Source organism: Charadrius vociferus, unplaced genomic scaffold (genome assembly GCF_000708025.1).
Source record: "Charadrius vociferus isolate BGI_N301 unplaced genomic scaffold, ASM70802v2 scaffold505, whole genome shotgun sequence".
Classification (NCBI taxonomy): domain Eukaryota; kingdom Metazoa; phylum Chordata; class Aves; order Charadriiformes; family Charadriidae; genus Charadrius; species Charadrius vociferus.
The window spans coordinates 336,645-356,400 of NW_009648645.1; the positions used below are offsets into that span (position 1 = coordinate 336,645).

Genomic DNA, 19,756 nt, shown 5'->3' on the forward strand with positions numbered 1-19,756 from the left:
CAGCCTGCAAGGGGACATTGACACTGGATAAAAGTTATAGTGAAACAAACTTGTGAACTAACCATTTATAGTCATTTGTAATCTTTCTTTCCCCAGCAATTTAGTATATTCTCAAAGAATAACATCTTTCTTGAAGGATAATTGCAAACTATCTACCAAAACCAAGTCAAAATTGGTAACAACAAACCCAACAACAATAAATATACACTTACTAATCAGTTGCCTGAGATTTGTAACATTTATCGTTACTCTGAAACCTGCAGAAAATAATTAAAGCAAAACGTAATCTTTCTGACAATGTAAAACCAAAGTAGTATGAGAGACACAAGGGAATGCTCTCATGCTATAAGCTAACGTTGGTATTCAGATTACTATGAAAGGACGAAAATGAAACATGTAGCCCATCTTGACAATCTGATGTATGTGTTGTCTGGTACACAGACAGTGGGGAATATGAAGACTGGTCCTTCTGACAAGACTCACCGGAATGTGTTTTAAAGACTGTGGTTTAACGTGGGGCATTCTGGCTACATACCTATCATGTAGCTATATGATTTTTTTCATATACATGAATAGTAAGAAGACACTAATTCTAAGGCAATGCTTATTCTTGAATGCACAGTTTTTCTGGTTTGGGTAACCTTTGGTAATCCAAGGAGGTAGGTGGTATTCTGAAAATAAAGAGTACTTGGTACTGGCAGACAGAAATCCTCTATAATGAAGCATTTACAGATGGGATCAGGGATAAGGGAATGGGCAGGACTTGGTGTGTTGATGAAAATAAGCCTTTCTCAGTTAGTTCAGCTGTAATATATAACAAATGATTCCAGTCCTTTAAGCTTTAATTTTCCTCATTGTTTATGTTTTCTTCACCTCCTGTTTGCTCTTATTTCCTTGACTTGTCTAATAACTAGACATTGGCCTCACCTGTGGACAGTACCATAAAAATGAATGATTCCCAAGGTTGTATACCAGTCCTGTTCCTAAATTCCAGCCTAATATTCATCTTTCTGAAACAGCAGTGAGTTATGATGTAATCAGATTGGTAACTATTAATAATTACCTGGTGACTCTCTACAACATGGAATGTCCCCACCTTTCCTGACGAAATTGTTGAGTCTGTTATTGCCCAGGGATTTTGAGAAGTTGATGTTAACACCTGCTCCATGACAGGCTGACTTCTAACTTCTCCAGTGTGACCCTGCCCTCCAAAGTCCATACAACCTTCCAGTCTTAAACTTCCTCCCTATTTCACCATCCAAAGCAATCCTGAATAAAGCTGAAGATACAAATAAGCAAGTAGAGCAAGACTGCAGAGTTCTGCTGTGAGTGATCTAAATTGGTACCCTCTGGTAGCAAACTTGCAAGAACTTTTGACCATCCCAGAGAAAACTTTGCTGATTACATTTTTTTACCTCCAGTTGTAGCTATAAAAATCAGCAACTGTGTTAATATAAAAATTGGTTACTCTGAAACTGGAATCTTTAATAAATCAGAAGCATTACCTAGGAACAGGCTGAGAAATCCAGGCTTTATTTTTTAAGAAAAGTAATATCTAAGAGTGTTTGGATTCAACTTATGTTTACTGCAATGTAGATTTAGCATTTATATAAAAAGTGACAATATTTGCTCATTATTTTTCTGATTTCAGCTGTATAGAAGAGTAGGTTTCAAGTAGAATTATTCTCATTTGATGGAGTTTTATGAAATTTATTTTTTCTGCATATTCTGAGCAGTACAAAAGAACAGGCATCTGTTATTAGGGAAGTCCATAACAACTGACATCTACAACTGGTGATGATCGTGCTTCCAACATTTGAGTTCTAGCAGTTAAAATATATAATTTATTCTGCAGCAGAGTGCATGAAAGGGATTGATACATATACAAATATATATAATATATAACATATATGGGCTATAAATAATGTAAAAGAATAAAACCAATATTATATATTATATTTAATATATGCTACATATAATATATATTTTTATAATATATATTTATTATAAAGATATAAATTTGCTGTGAGAAAGTAATTTTCTTTCTGATAACAGTTTTTGCTTATGTAGCACTTTTACCTGTTTATGCACAAGTCTACAGAGTAGGCTTATAATTTCGGGTTTGTGTTCTGCTGCACTAAATGATAAAAGCTGACTATTATTGCTTCCTGTTCACTGGCTAAAGCCTTTGTTAAAAATAATAAGCATTCTACTTTTTCCAGAATTTCTCCTGAGCTTCAGTTTTGCCATACTTTAGTTGGTGAGTGTAACAGAAAAATCAATGAAGTAATATAGGGAGAGAAACACACTATAATCCACAGCTATAATAGTACTCTAAGTGAGACAAATAAAACTCAAGAAATTTTGAGAGAATTTAGGAATTTCTCCTTATGTCAACCTGCTGGATCCATGTATGGAAGGATTTTTATAGCAGGCATAGAAGAGTGGGTGTCATGGATTTTGTAGTGATTCAGCATAGCAGCACAGGAGCTCAATTTTAGTTTAATTTAGTCCAGTAAGAAAAAGTTGTTTTTTTCTCAAAACTTTTAATTCCTAAAAAATACATTCTGTTTAAGTTAGGTTATTTACTACATCATCTTGACTGATCAATGATGTATCACAGTATGCTGGGGATATGCATTTCACTGAGTTGCACAATAAAAGCATATTTTGATTTAAATCTCAAACACTAGCCTCTTCGGACTAAAAATGAAACTTATTCGAATGACTTCACTGAGCAAAAGTAAAGTACTAAAATCAGTGTTCTCTTTGTAATCCAGGTACTATTCCTACTGAGGTGACTAGGAATTAAACCCAAATGAGGACTGAACAGACTTTGAAAGGAAAGATGTGCATGTTATGAAGACTCACAAAGTGCGCTCTTTTAAAAGGAAGAATGTCTCTGTACATAGGCAGAAACTTGTTTTCTATATGACTGAGCAAGCCACCCTACTTTCTCAGTTCTATCAGAAAATTGGAAATAAGTCAACTGACTACCTTTCCCTTGTGTGCTTTGTTTTTGAATTAGAATCTAAGTGTGTTAAGAGGGGCACTATTTTTGCTATATTGCTTTTACAGTACTGGAGTAGGAAAGACAAGTCTCTTTAGGGATCTTTAACCACCACAAGATAACAAATAGCCAACAACAGCAATATTTTGCTTAACTTGGCCAGTTCTCTTTATGTGTCTGAGGAAAGCCCTTGGGATTCCTAAGAGCTGATTGATTTGGATGGACTGGTAAACGTAATAAAACTCCTCAGCTATAACTTCCAAACCCATACAAGCCAGGCAAGGGCTGGGGCATTAGCAGAGGCACAGCTCTGCTGAGCACCCCTGACTTCCACGAAGCACAGGGAGGCAACATGCACTGGGGCACGTGCAATGGCAACAACTTCCCCTCTCCCTCTTCCCCTCCCCAAATCCCATGACTAAGACATTTTTCTGTATCTAGCTGATGCTGGAATGGTATGTTTTGACAACTCTTGAGTTTTGATAATAATTTAACTGGACATAGTGCATATAGGCATAAAGTCACATTGATGTTGGAATTTGACAGGCCTTTTACTATTGGTTGACTTCCCCCCCAGCCCCCCCGCCCCCCCCAAAATAATCCTTTCTGGCCTTTGTTGCTTGCTTAATGATGATTCATTTTACATGCTTATGGTACTATTTATATTTCACCTCCTTGGTTCATTTCACAGCATTCACCTCTAATGAGCCAGTCAATATTGTACACTTTGATTTTCAAAAAGCTTTCAAAAAAGCTTCCTCACCAAATGCGTGTAAAGAAACTGCACACATGGCATAAGAGGGAAAGCCCTTTGAGGGATTAGTAACTGGGGAAAGCTGGGGGGGAAGGGAGAGAAAACAGTATGAAGAAAAGCTAATTTTTGCAAAGACTGAGTGTTACTAAGAAGATTTAGTGAAATGTGTCCTACCTCGCTGGGTCGTGTTCTGTTCAACACAGTTCTAAGGGATTTGGGGTTAATACAAGTGTGAAAAGCTTACAGATATTTCACTGGACAATGAAGAGTTAAAGAAAGTCTTCATAAAGCAGCCTGACTAGGCAATAAAATGGAAGACGAAATTCAATATCAGTAAGCATAAAGTGATATAATTACATGTGCATTAGAGATGGATAAAACCAGAAGTGCTTCAGCATTGCATCATGCCACTAATCAATCATTTTATGAAAATATTAGGGGCCAGGAGGTTGGGAGGAAAAGTTTCCATCTCTGCTATCAATCACAGATACATTTTGGAACTATTTTTGTCCTTAGTGATGACCCTGTAACTGTAATCCTAGTAATATAATTGTGGCTGCTTTAGTGGAACACTACCCAAATTTGCTGTCTTTACTGCTTTTTAATCTTCTGTCACTTTCTGTCTGATGATCAGACTAATTATTTACCTTTTTTGATTTACCAGAAAGCTTTTTTTTTAAAAAAAGTTAGCATATTAGTTCTTGGTTTCCTGTTAAATTGGAAGGACATTTAGAGGAAAAGGTTTCTTAAAGAAATCAGAAATCAGGGGGGCTGTTCCAGTTGTCTGAAACAGCTGGGAAACCAACTTCTTTCTTCAGCTTTTTCTGTAAAAGAAGTCTCCATAACCCCTTTAGTAGGCGGTAACTAGCTGGGAACAGGGGTATGTAGCTTTCCAACAGGTGGAAATAACTAATGGAATAGTACCAATGTCCCAAAATTCACAACAAATTTGATGTCCTTTCTTGCCTTCTTTCTTCTTACAATGCATCCAGAACTCCATGCCTAGTCAGTAAAGACTGCTTATTTGAAATTAATGTGTACATTACATTTGTTTTAACAGGAGGCACATCATCTTTGTGGTTAGCTATTTCTGCTAGTCGCTTTTCGCACTGCATCTCAGAAGAGTTCCTTAATGATTCAGAATTATTGCTGCAAAGTCTCATCCTGCTTGTTTGTATATATTGGTAACCCTAGTATAGAAGCACTGGTGGTATTAGCGTACAAAACCCCATGCTAATACAATTCCCCCTGATGGCTATAATGTAATAGTGAATTGCAATGAATTCCAGTTGCATCAATTTCTTCATACTCGCTGTAATTCCTTCTGACCTAACCGATAATTGAATCTTCTTCCCTTCCCCAACTTGCTAATGGATCAACATTCAGAGAAGAATGGTTTAGAGTAATGTAGACAATGAAAATGTTCATTATGCAGAATGAATACTGTATCCCTTCTCCACTCACAGTTAGCCACTGAGTCTCAGGCAGATTGCTTGGGAATGGACCAGAGGTGAGGGAAGAAAAAGGGCTCAGAAAAGCTTCAGGTAACATATAACCATTGTAAGTAAACTATTCATGTATTTGAAATCAGGGGGCTAATCTTTCTGAGTGACAAAATAGGTTTCAAACAGAAGAATGATATGAAAGTACAAAAAACACCAACCCTGCCCTTCAGAAGCTGACTGAAGTAATGATTCTTTGAGGTCTGATCTCAAGTCCAATACATTTACAAGACTCTTCACAATTGCAGTAATGAAAATGTATAGGACAGAATATATCGGAAGGGAGACAGTCTACAATTCTGAATTTAACTAATGCAACACAGTATTGTTTCAAAATAAATCAGACTTTGAGCTTTGCAATCTGTTTTCTTAGGTGCTTCTCAGGGTTCATACTGTTCTAAGGATGAAGCTTTAATGTATTTTCAAAAATAGCACTTAATGACATTTCTTTATAATTTATTTTTAAAGAACATACAGTGCAGGAATTTTTAGTGTTGCCATGTCAAAATTGCTATCAGCCGTAATGGAAAACCTGTGTATGTATTGATTTTTTTCTGCAGAAATTAATTCTATGAGGAATTGTTAAGTGAGGGATGGAAAGGAAAGGAAAAATAACTGGAAGATTTATATATATGTTGGGGGTGATCTATGTCCACATAGGGCTTACATCTTTGCCAATCAGATCCTCTTGATTTTCCACAATTCCCCAGGGAGCTATACCAATGGTGCAGATCTTCCCTCGAGATTTTGAGGCATGATCTTTCAGTGCATCTCCAACATGCCGAATGACTCCTGGGAAAGAAACAGCATAAAATAGAAACTCGTAATTATGTCCTTTTTGTTCACTATAGTATGGATTTAGTATAGAATTCTTTTATAGGGAATGCCTATGCATTTACTTACAATTAATTAAAACTGAATTTATTCCTATTGATTATTGTAACAGTAATACTGTAAGTTCATTTTATCTAAGCTAAAAATTATTAAATGGAGTAGCACGAAAAAAACTACACAGCTCTAGGAATAAGAATGGAAATGTTGACAGCTGACTGTAACTTGTTTATCTGCACTTGTGTCCACAACTGTATGTGCATGCAAGCATTTGTATCCTTCCCAAGCATAGAAAGAAGCACAGGAATTAAGAAAAGACAACTTCCTCCCCTCCCCCAAAAGTGTAACTTGTGCAAAAATGTTTCCTTCCGTCTGCATAAAGGATGGACATGTGAAAACATCATTACACTACCCTGTGGTGAGCTAGTCTACCCTTCTTTCCAAACGAACTCAGTCACCTGAGATAGATTCCAGCAGAGTATTAGAAACGCTCCCTGGGGATCAGTGGGAAAACAGAAATTAGTACAGAGAGAGTGCCTGCTCCCCAGCTCTTTTCCAAGTGCCTTCTGATGAAGCTCCTTGTATGCTTTAGGCTAGTTTTGTCAGTGTTTCAGTGGTATCTCTGTGCAGAGGACCAGTGCCTTTCCTCCCTTTCCTTCCTTTTCATAAAATACTTCTTTTACTGGTGTATCAATAATTATTTTTGTCATGTGGCTGCACTGAAGCAGACCTGTGCATTTGCTGCAGATGTTATCTTTTACTCAGTTTCTGTGTTTGCTGCTTCTTCAGATTCCACAATTTCAAGAAGACTGTATTGGAGTTACAACAGTCACGCAACAAATGTGATTTTAGTCATAGTTTTTCTGCACCGTAAATGAACCATATAAGAAAAAAACCCATAACCTAACAAATCCTCTAAGTCCTGGAGTCTAATTTCCTTTCTGTTGTGGAAAAGGAAAAAAACCCAAACCAACCTGTACCTGTAATCAGCTAAGAATTAAGCCATCATGCAGCAACCCAAAGGATTTAAAGCAGAAAATCTGTACAGACTGCAAAAACTTCTGCTATTTAGAATAATCAACTTTCAGCGTGACATGAACATTCAGAACAACTTGTTAAAGTTATTTAAAAGTTGAGGTTATAGCCAGGTATGCACCATGCCTGTCACATCACTGATTCTCAGTCCAACAGCAGTATTTCAGAATTTTTCAATTACGCTTTTCTTGAAGACAAATCTGATTTAAAAATTCACCATCAACAGAACAGTCTGTAGTCTAAAATTCTCTATTTGTACAATTTCACACAGAGATAAAACACTTAATTTTCACCTACACAGTTTGCAAACCTAGCCCTGCAGCAATCAACTGTTTTGCTCCAGAAAGAAAAAACAGCAGAGGTAACTGATGATACAGAACTGCTTCTGGAATTATGTTTTTAAAGTAACACACAGCAACTTGAACTTCATTGTGTTGCCCAGGTAATTTTTGATCACAGGGGAAAAAATAATTTTCAGCAGTAATTATGTTGACTTTCCTGGTTCATTTGTATTGTTTTGGCACTTGCAACTATGATCATTTGAAAAATGGTATGAATCAGTCATGCATTTGTCAAATGCAAATGTTATAGTCAGTCTTTGTTCCCAAAATTTCTGTAGTTTGATTTCTACAGTTCCTGTGGTAAACCACTGCAATGAGTGTACAATATCTACAGTTTTCTAATGTGCTTTTAACTTAAAATTTGTACTTGTCTTTGCCATCATCACTACAGGAGTATCTGGCTATAACATAACTATTATCACCACAGTACACAGGTCAACGTCTAACCTAATTTTCCTCCTTGTCCTGCAGACACGTGGGAGCTATTACATACATATGAGTCTGCCTATTTATCTATCTGACACTCCAGAAGCTATGCTTCTTCTTTGCTATTTGTACTGCTGCTGTGATAAAACTGAATATTGTTTTGAATTCGCTGTGCTCTGGAAGCTAAAAAGCCCAAGACTCCTATTAAACATTCATATTCAAATATGTAGGAGTTGATCCACAATGCACTAAAATTAATGCATGATAGAGTGATTACAATGTTTTCCATAGACAGTAAGAGGATACATTCTGTGGGATTACTCAAGCTGTAAATTATAGCTTTGTTACTGCAGCAAGTGAGAATGACATAAGAATTTACAAGTACATGTCCCTGCTCACAATTTTTCGCATTTATCTCTAGAAGAACTCTTTGACTTTCCTCTGACTCTCTTCTCCTTTCTGTCTCCTTCAGGTAACTGGGAAGCCACTGCCCAACCTTTGTTATCTGGGGAACTATGTTTTGCAGTTTATTCCCAAAACCTACATGTTGTCTCCCAGCAGAGCTGGGCCAGCTGCTATCTTCGGTCATTAGGACACCCATATGGTATGTTACAGATGTTCTTAACTTTGAATAGAAATGGAAATGTTATCGCTCTTACTGCAGGGGTAATAGAAAAAAATTAGGTCAAGTTGCCTGCAAGAGAGAAAAAAGTGATGCTGATTCACAAGTTTCCCACCACATCCACAAAACAGAACCTTTTTTCTTTTCATAATTCAGATCACCTTGTAACACAAAATAAAGGCCTTTTCTTGATGAAAATATTTTCTGTTTTATGTAGTAGGAGTTTGACTTTTTTGATTTCTGGTTAGTAGTCCCTCCCTGTAGCTTACTGTTGATCTTATAAAGTCTTCACTCGCAATATACTAATATAATTGCCTCACAGGAGTCTTTATTTTCAGCTCCCCAGTGTGCTTTTCATGCTTTAGCAAACCTTTTACTCCCTGGTAGCTGCCAGGCTGGTATGAACTTGGCATTTTCTTGTTTGCACATAGTACAGACAACACTAATAAAATAAAACATGGAATGGCTTCTTATTCTCATCAGTCCTAATTTTCTTCTGTGATGAAACCTCCTAGATGCCACTGTGCTTTCACTTCAATGTTGTTGTTACCTGTGTTTACTCCTCCAGTGAATATCCACGCTCCAGTTGTCATAGCAGCCTTAATGAGGCCTTTTCCAAAGACTTGCTTGAGTTTTGGCTGAAGTTCAAAATTCTGAAGGCCCCCATGAACAGAGATGAGAAGTTTAGGGAGCTCAAGCTGCCACTCTTTGGTCATCAGATGCAGAAGAAGGTCAGGCTTTGTGTCAAAAGACACACGTACATACTGCAGAAATAAGGGCAGTGGTAGAGAAAAAAAGATTGGTTTTACTCACTGGTTCATAATACATATGATCTATGCCCAATGGATCACTGAAAAAAAAGGCAACTTTTATGACAAAAGCACTAATTGCTAACCTGATGATTTTTTCAATAGTTGTGAAACTAGGAAACTAGGAATAATGGAACAGTTGCAATTCACAGGCTGGACAATTTTCCTTTAGGAAATGAAGTCATTAATTGTTTCAATGTGCTTAGCAATGCTTAAAATATAAATGTCTTTAATTTAGGGATGCAAAAACTGAAGAAAAAATTTAAGTGGTCTGCCAAAGATGACCTAGGTTGTCAGAGTCACAACTGTACATTCAATTGTATCTTATTTTCAAATTAACAAAATCAAACTCTCAAACGGTAGGAAATAACAGAAAAAAGCTCAGTTGTTCAAGCACACATAAGTTTAAACTGAGCAAGACTATAAAACAGGTGCTGCTCATATGAACTAATGCTAACTTCTGACTTACAGACTGATTTGTACAGACTCATGAATTTGCCTAACATGGCACAGGACCCTAAAAGTGCTTTGAAACACATTCACACGTTTCCAGTTCTTGGCTCTTCTGTGCTACATCTGCAGCATTTTGCCCCAAGGGAGATCATGCCCATCTGTGTGTGCTTAAAGATAACAACAGTCTTCAAAATTTCTACAGCACTACCATGTTGCACACAGACCTGTCTCTTCATGACAAGCCTTTCTTTCTGGGGCTCTTTCTCCTGCTCTTTCTGTTGCTGATGTATGAAGGGTTTCACAAAAACTGCGACAGGGCAGATGATATTTTTTCAAATTCTAGTTGCACAGCAGAAACGGACCTCCAGAGGTTAAAATTCTTTCTACATCTGGTAAGATGTGGAAGGACCCTCTTAATTGAATAAAATAGGTTATAGAAAACCTCTCATCTGTCAAACTTCTGATTGAACCAATGCATACAGAGTTACTTCAGTAGACTTTCCCTTGACTCGTCAGCACAGCCATGAGATCTGTAACACAGGCACCTCTGTTTTCAGCCAGAGGAATGCCTAGTTCTAACTTATTTATTGTAACTTGTCAGGTAGTGTAATATCCACATATATTATGTAACCATTTTCTCCCCTTTTAACATGTCTAATCAGTATTGCTTGCCAAAAGATTAGATTGTTCTTTTATAGTAAGTCATATGACAGTAAAGTGGACTCCTTTCTAGTTGAATAAGAAATAAGGACTTGACTTTTTCCAGAAGAAATTGCTAATAGATGGGTTGCTTTGCAAGAATGGGTTGTTTCACGGTGAACAGCCATTCTTAACATTTCTGGAAGCAGAAGTCCGTCTGGGCAAACAGTTATAGGGAAGCAATGGGGGCACAGCCAAACTGAAAGCTGAGCACGAACTTGGGAGCACGCATTCACCCCAGTGCATCCGTAATGTTCTCTGCAGCAGCCAGGCAAATTCATAACAGCTAATGGACAAAGAACATACAATATTCATGCCTAGCAAAAGCATAATGTACCCTCGGGCTTACATATACATGAGCTGCATCCTCAGTAGCTACCCATTCAATTTGCTGCGTGAGAGTTGAGAAAATCTTGCATGGTACCTGATCCCACTGACCAAATGGTGAAGCTAAGAACTATGATTAGGATTTGAGGGACATGAAAGTTTTAACACAGCAGAGGGGCCTTAAGGAGCCTGGTTCTTATTCCCTTTGCCCTGCCCTTTGTGAGAGCTGAGGTTGTGAAGGGCAACACCTTGTTACACTACAGGCATTAATAGACAGACAACATCCTTCAGGGGGCCTACATGAAACCTCTGCTGGTCAAACCATGGAGATCATCTTTTGTGATCACTGGTACAGTGCTCTGTTATCTTCATGAAGACAGACTGTGAATTTTAAGAAGATAATTAAAGTTAATTTATATTAGTAATGGCCATGCAAACTTGCTGAAAACAGAGGCCACTGCATCATCTGTGATTATATTAAGATGAAGGCACAAATAACATCAGATGTGTATTATCTTATCCAGCAAGTGACCATTTTTTTTTGTTCTTTAGCATCGTTTTATATCCCAGAATTTGTGACTTCACTCTCCCTATCTTCTTAAGCCTATGTATTAATTGGCAAAAATCTCTTTCATTTTCTTATCTGCTAATACCTCTGAATTTCAATAAATATAAATCTTTATACTGAATCACAAAAATATTTTCTTACATTTATTTGAAATGTAGACATCTTTTATTCCAAAAAGACGCCTGTTCTTTATACTGCAGGCAAAACCCCTCTATACTTATGATAAGAATTAATTTTACTTTATAAAGAGGAAATTTAAGCAAAAATAAATCTGGAAGTTTCTTTCATAGAAATTAAAAATTAAATCATCATGGCTAAGCTTTACTGATTTAGAAGTTTTTTGGTGCCAAACATCACAATTTTTCTTCTGTGCATACACCTCAGTTTTTATGACTCTGATTCATTTTTGCTTTTACAGAGGGAATTTTCAGTTTGGTATGCTTGAGATTACTCTTTTGCCAATACTTAACATGTAGTAAGTACAAGAGAATTCCTTTGTCATCACTTTCAAAGTATGCATTAAATTATGAATAAACACTTTTAAGGCCTTTTTTTGTCCATATTAAAAATTCATTTCTTTCAATCTTGTAGCAGAATATTTGGCCTTTTCCATTTTTGTTTAGAATCTTAAGGAGTATTTCTGCCATTCCTGAATTCTTTTGCTATAGCCTCCGGAGGCAAATTTAAAATTTAAATGTAAGTCTAAGCTAAACCACTGCTCTGTTACCCTGAAATTCTATGTCTGGTGTATCTGTCAGCTGTACAAATGATCAGTTCTAATAGCAAATGATTTAAATCCCTCTTTACGGGAGTTGGGTATGGATAGGATGCAAGAATTCAGTTGTTATGTGTCGGCACAGCAGGGCAAGATAGGAAGCAAAAGTACAGTTTTGAACCACAAAACCTACTGATCAACCTGACTGACATCATCATAGCATTGTGAAATGAAAATTACAAAGTTCAAGACATCATGCCCCTTTGATGCCGAAACTAGCACAGAAGTAGTCAGCAAGGGTGCCATTTGATGCCAATAGGTGTTTCACTTTTTTGTCAAGTGGTTTCCTAAAAAATAACCGTGCCCATCATCAGTCAAACAGCCAGATGCTTGCAAGTTGGACCCCAGTGCCCTAGAGCAAAAGTTGAAGTTCCTGTGTCGTAGAATTACTACTCTCTTACTCAAACCAGCTGTCTGATTAAAGCACATGGTGAATGACTGTAGATGAAAGTCTCAGTAAATAAAACAGAAAAATTCAGAATTTTGTTGTCTTTTGTCAAAGACAATCTCTTCAGAGAACATTTTTTGACCTGCAGTTAAACTTTGCTCCTTTGTTTCTCAGTGATGCATGCAGGTACTGGGTGGCTATTTCACCTACCTTAAATTGGATTTCATCACTGCAGACACTTCTTCAAGCTAAAGACTGATTCCCTCAAAGGGTGTTCTTCACATAAAAAATAGGCCTGATGTAATTCTCACTGAATTCAACAGGAAAACTCTCACTTAACCTGAAAGCAGGCTGGTTTATTCTTCTTAACATCTTAAGGCTTCACCCAAGTTCCACTAAATAGTCAGTGGAAGGACCCTCATTGATTTAAATGGGCTTTGGATAGATGTTTGGTTTTTTTTTTTCTGTGTTATTTCCCCTTTTCCTCCATGTAGGACACCATTTTTTAAATTCTTTAAGTGTGCTTTAAGTATTAATTTACCTTAACAAAACCAATGATTGATTGCTGCCTTTTTCATGGTTTACACAAATTACAGGATTATGTCTCTCTTTTTTTTTCTCTCAAAAGCACTGACAGCTTTTAAGATCCTTTTTACACACTTTGATAAAACTCAGTATATTTTAAAAGCAGAAATATACCTTTTTATGTAGCTGATTTCCAAATATCATTAATAAAGTATAATGTTTTGAGGATCTGACTATTAGAAAGTCTGTCTAAGAAACTTTATGTACGTTGGAATGATACTGGTATTCTTTCGTGTTTCAATGCACCATAAGAAGGGTTAAGCTTATAACACTGAAGTAAACTTTATTTTTTCTGCAGCTGCAAACATATGTTAGTTTTTTATTATGCATACTAAATGTATCATTGGAATGCATTCAATTAAGAGGAATGTATTTAAATCACTAAAGCTTTTCAAACAAACAGCCATCCTGCACCTAACTTTGAAAAACCATGATCAAAGAAATTTCAGTTCTGTAAAGAGCGGTCCTTTCAAGAAGTTTGGTATGGAATCCAAGCACACCGATTAATGCAACAACATTAAGGAGTTTTTTTGTGTGTGGAAAGGTAGATAGTAAAAGAAAAAAAATTGGTTTAGTTTGGTCACAAGTTCAGTACAAAATGCATCACAGCAAGATTGTCTTAACTGGTCCACTAATGGCCAGAATCTGTTCTCAAATTGTTCAGTATATTGCTCATAATTGGAGTGGAATCACTGACATTAGTTTGATAATTGCTCTTAGAGACAGGGTAATAAAATGCCAGTATATAGTTACATGTTATTTCTTAAACTACTAAGAACCAACTGATATAAGCAGATCACATTTTATTAATTTTCCTATCTTTTTTAAATCCACTGATTTATTGCAAAAGTTGTTAATAAATTTTATACATCTCCACATCCCTCTCAGATCTTTGTAAAAAAGTTGCCAAAATTGAAAATCTGCTGTCAAACCAATGTAAATATGAACAGCAAAACTGTTAAAAGTGTTTCTTAAACATTAATGGGATGAGCCACTTGTAAAGAAAATAGGAGAGTGAGAGAGATCTAAAAACCACAGTGTTGTTGCAGGATCATCTGTGGTTACATGAAGACTGAAAGAAAGGCCTCTTTAGTAACTGATCTGGTTAACCACTGCTATCTAATCTTGGCTATGTGCTTCCATACAATCTGCTGCACTCTTAGCTATTCACATTATTGATTTAAGTAGCTTAGTGTAGTCCCACTGAAGATACTTTAACAACTCGATAGTTTTAGCAAAATTCATGCTGTTTGAGAAATTTTGTTCTATGTGGCTGGGAAATGAAATTAATGACATAGTTCTATTGACAATATGTAAACCTACATAGCTTTTTCTGTCTTATTCCAAATCCATGCATTCTACTACAATTTCAATTTTGCTGTTAGCACAGACCAAGATAGTACTACTCAGTTCTGTGTTTCCCTTTCTTAATAGTTTTCTTGTGTGGGCATCCATTTCAGGAAAAAAAGTAAGGAACAGGTTGTGGATTTTATGCCAAATTCTTCCCCTGAGGACTTCCTTGATGTTGGTCAGCTTGCTAAATCTTGCTACTTTATAGGGTTATTCTATTAGCCAATAGCACAATATTAACCTACCATTATCGTCAGTAAAAATCAGCTTGTATGCTAACAGTGATATTTGATATCCAGTAGCTAGAAAATAACTAAGTAGCATACTTTTAGAAAAGACAAATGTCTATTTATCATGTTTTCTCCCTTTTCTCTCTCTTCTCCTTTCCCTGTTGATGTTCCGGTTTCTCTTGTTTTTGCTTTTGAAAGCATATTGTCTGAATAAGAATGTTTCCAAGGATAATTAGGTACTTGTTCCTTTTTCCAACTCTTATTTTTCAAGATAATTTAAATACTTTTTTATTCTCTCCTCTGCTGCAAAATTGGTTGGTTGCTTTGACTGAGCAAACTCTTGGCTTTCACAGAAAGCTTTTGATTTGTTAAGTTTTATTTATTATGGGAAAGACCTTGTACCCAGTGAATTCAGAGACAGGAGTTTCATTCTTTCTATTCATAAAACTGCAACAACTAGTTAGGCAGCTCTTTGACAATAATCTACCCTAAAATAATGTTTGGGTCTGGAAATCTGACTATAAGGACACCTTCACACTGTTTTCAGTGACAAACACACCATAGTATAACAAAGCTCTTCATTTTGTTTCCATTTTAAAAAACGCACAATTACTGGTGATGTAAGCCTCCTTATTTGTGTTTTGCTCATATGCAAGATGTTTTTCTCACTGGTGGTAACCAAGCAGGACACCCATTAAAGAGATATTTAGTGAATTGTGTAATTTGGAGCACTTTTTCCACTAGTAGTTGTTCCCGTGTTTCAGGTAGGGTTTATTGACTATGTATAGATGGCAGATGTAACTATCTTCCTGATTCTAGTACTGTCAAAATAAACCCAGAGTTTTCCAGCAATAAATGTTTTGTCTGTAATCATTCCCAAGTTTTAACTTGTTATTTAGGTTTCTCAGATTTTTAACCCCTTTTTGTCTTCCTTTTTCTAAATTCCTCATGGTTTCATTCCTGACTGCTCTCTGTGACAAGCTTTTTTCTTTCCTACATGTTGACCTCCACTTTTATGTCCACAGTTTCACTTCAAGTACATTTCTTTAAGCACACAGCATATACCTTGGGGCATCTCCTGTTCTCTTATGGCACCATACCAGGATACCAGCATCGCAACAAAGATCAGAAATCCTCTAGAGAAACTGGTGTCAACAGCTTCCCTAAACCCTTCATCATTTCTTGGCTGCCAGTCTACTTTTGTTGGGCAAGGCAGTTTATTGCTTTATAGTGATCTTCAAGGACATCACTGAAAAAGCGCTAGCGATTACCCTTTCTCATAAAGGCAGATTTAATGCAAAGTATCCATATATAATTAATAGCATGATGGTTACTATACCTCTGAATCTTAGTTTTGGTGAAAAGCATTCTGTTTTGCTCCCACTCTTTGTGAAGATACCAACAGCATGGTTTGGTTCATTTCTGTGCTGAAGGAGGCATCAATTTATTCACACTAAACAAATGTTATTTACTGAATCAGAGTCTCTCTATAGCAATAGCCTTGAAGATTTTTAGGTGATTGGTTATCAACAGAACATAAGGTATATGTGATGCTCTCAGAGATAAGACCTAATTTTCTATCTGTTTCTTGGTGCAACAGTGTTTTCTGGTTTCTATGAAAAGAAGCCATCCATCTGAACAAACAAAACCATCCACTCAAGTAATTTTTCCATCTCCAGCACCTATGTATCCATCTGAGGTGCTGGTTGTTGTATCTGGCTCTTACCACCATAGTACCTGAGCTCTTAATTGTCTGTAATCCACCTAGTACCATGACAGATGTGAGAGACCTGTCAGGAATAATTCGAGCAAAGAAGATGGTACTGAGCTGCTGGGCAGGTTATCCTGCAGAGCACCCAGGGGTTCTGCTTCTACCCTCACTGCTGCTCACAGCAGTATCTTGGCCACAATATGCCAGGTACACACTCATTTTTCATTCCCATATTCCCGGGTTCTGCAGTTTGCATAGAGCCAGAGAGATTCTTCCTTTCATGTGATGCCACATAGAAGAAATGCATGTACCGTTTAGTGTGGATGGTGGAAACATCCTCCAATTTAGTGGAGCAATCCCTTCAGATTGATATACTTTGGTATTGCTCCATAGTATTGTATTATGATTAAGTGACTTGCTCAAGGAAATCTGAGGCAGAATAGGGATATCCCAGTTCCTAGTTTAGACACTTACTGGGACTCTTATTTCATTGAAAGATGAACCTGTAAGTCTAACTGGTCTATCCTCTGATATATGTCTGGAGGAATATTGAAACAAATTTGGTATATTTCAAATTTTTCAGCCTTGCAGACACTATCAGAAATGGGAAACCTTAGTTGAATTCTAAAGTTATTGAGAAAAAGAGGGATGGCTATCCACTGGAAGAAAATTGACATAGTGCATTAGCATGTCTTTGTTCTTCATAAAGGTAGCCCCTCTTATGCAGCACTCCACCTTTTACAGTTAATTCTGTTCACCCATTTTTTGGCATATGATACATAAAAACATATGGTACGGTCTTACACTAACTTTTTTTTAAAAATGAAGTTAATAAAGAATGCTGTTTATTCTTTGTGAATGCATTTTTTTGAGATAGCAGCATTATTTATGTAAGAGAAAAACAGGGTTACCATGGCTTTATTGGAGTGGCCTCCTCCTTGGAACTCAATGGTTCCAAAAGCATCCGTCGGGCTGAGCTGCGTGTGCTTGCTGATGGACCACTTCTCCGACTGGATGTCATTGCGAGCAAGCCTGCTTTCATTTTTCTCATTCTGAATAACGGAGATGCTTGGAGTCAGTCCAACATGTTGACCTATTAGACGCCCACAGCAACACCTATGACATTAAACAAACAGAAAACTTGAGTCGCGTGCATGCATGATTAAGCAGGGAAATAAACTATCTTTAACGGCCTACAAATCTTCAAAAAAAAAAAACCAAAACCCTTTCAACTCTGCTGACCACTTTCCTGCTATCTGAAGCCTCTAGTTGTGGAAGCAACACAGTACAGATATTACCTTTTCTTTCTATGATCTTGTTTACTTTGGACTCGCCTATGTATTAGCAGGGCCTGTTGTGATAGGACAAAGTGTAACGGTTTTAAACTAAAAGAGGGTAGATTTAGACTAGATATAAGGAAGAAATATTTCAGAATGAGGGTGGCGAAACACTGGAACAGGTTGCCCAGAGAGGTGGTAGATGGCCCATCCCTGGAAACATTCATGGTCAGGTTGCATGGGCATCTGAGCAACCTGATCTAGTGGAAGATGTCCCTCATCACTGCAGGGGGCTTAAGCTAGATGACCTTCCAACCCAGACTATTTTATGATTCTATGATTCTGTGATGCTGTGATATTTCAATAAAATCATGCTTTGTTCTAGATATGTATAAAATGAATTTAAAGAACATTTGCTGCTGTCTTCAGATGACATCGGGCCAAATAATCAGTTTCTGCATGGACTAGCACATATTTTAGTTCATTGCAATTATTTTCTTTTGACAGTATCGTGTGTCATGCATCCAATTCAAGTAAATATTCAAGGCACTAAATACTGAACTAAGAAGATAAGGAAATTGAACGTAGATGTTCATCCACCTTTGATTTATCTTTTTTTTTTTTGATTAAATAATTTTTGCCCATAGGAATCCATCACTCTAGATGTAATTCAACCACCTTCTGATCAAGTAAACCCTTACAAACTATTTATATCCATATAAACATGTATGCACACATATATATAGACATTTTCTTATAACTGACTTTCATTTTTCATACAAGTAGCATTCAATTACCTATGGGGGTCTTTGGTGCTGGGTATGATATGAACACATTCTCTCTTGTAAAATGCTCTTTCTATCCATGATTTCTGTGCCTAGAAAAGAGAAAGGAAATGCTGTGAGCTCTGTTTGCTTATTAAACACAACTTATAGTACAACTGAAAAGAAACTTCAAACAATGAAGAAAACTTCACTGACTTTGCAGATACGCAATGCACATTTTGCAGAGAGCAAACATTTTACACTAGAATTATTGTTCCCTTCTAGAGCTAAACACCCAACACAAGCTTTTAAGATTGTTTTCATATTCGCTAGCTACTTTGATGCTGTCATCTATATATTCATAGCAAGAATCAGTGGAGAAGGATTATTTCAAACTGTAAAGCTCTCTGCATGATAGACAAATAACACACATATTCATTAAAAATACTTTAAGAAATCTATTTCCACTTTAGTGACACAACTAAGTCAGCTTTAATAAAAAAAAGACGTCAGCAACTAGAAAATAAAAATCTCACAATAAAACTTATAACACCATGATACCAATGCAATTTTTTATACAAGTACTGAGACTCCTGTTTAACATGCAGCCAGAAAATAGAGTTTCATATGTGGACATCTTAATGGAAGAAAAAAAAATAAAAAGAGTTCTGTTACCGAAACAAGACACAAAAAACTTTGATACATTAAGAGTTAGATGACCAGCTGATGTAACCTCTAAAACTGGTTGAGTTCAATGAAGCTATGCCCGTTCGTAACACTCAAGATCTTCCTCAAGATATTTGCAGGTGAGCAAATTACTTTCCTTAGGGTAGTCTTAATTTTCAGGTGCACAAGAGATCCTTTTTTAAAGAAAAATAGATGGGTAGGAAAAGAAAAAATTCAAAACAAGAAACAAGAGACCTTCAGAGTTCTGTAATCTTTTTAATTATCTAGACAGTCCTCACTCCATATAGTATGAATTCCGGCAAGCTCTCTAAAAGATTCCCCCAGATGGAATTAAATTATTCCATTTAATAAGGAGGTGAGTTGAAACTTTCCTTTAAAAATACATTTCAAATAGATAAATTATATAAAATGTATTTAAATAAATAAATTACCTATTTAATTGTGCAGCATAAACAGAACTATAAACTAGAAACTATGACAAAGTTATCTGAGAACTAAGTAATGTGAAATGAGCTTTAGAAAACTTAAAGGAAATCTGAGCATCTTGCCTCTATAAAAAGAGAAAATATGAAATTGGCTTTATAACATTACCTAACTAACGAATGCTACCTT

General features: G+C 36.4%; 1 protein-coding gene across 1 annotated transcript in view; it reads right to left on the reverse strand.

The window, feature by feature from the left end:
* Nucleotides 1–19,756, reverse strand: part of TRPM3 (transient receptor potential cation channel, subfamily M, member 3) — a 279,012-nt gene that overhangs the window by 119,396 nt on the left and 139,860 nt on the right. Inside the window, exons 2-5 of the mRNA XM_009886395.1 lie at nucleotides 18,491–18,570; nucleotides 17,328–17,532; nucleotides 9,072–9,285; nucleotides 5,934–6,058 (exon numbers count right to left, since the gene is read on the reverse strand). Of these exons, the coding sequence (XP_009884697.1) occupies nucleotides 5,934–6,058; nucleotides 9,072–9,285; nucleotides 17,328–17,532; nucleotides 18,491–18,570 (624 nt within the window). The remainder of the gene's footprint in view (nucleotides 1–5,933; nucleotides 6,059–9,071; nucleotides 9,286–17,327; nucleotides 17,533–18,490; nucleotides 18,571–19,756) is intronic.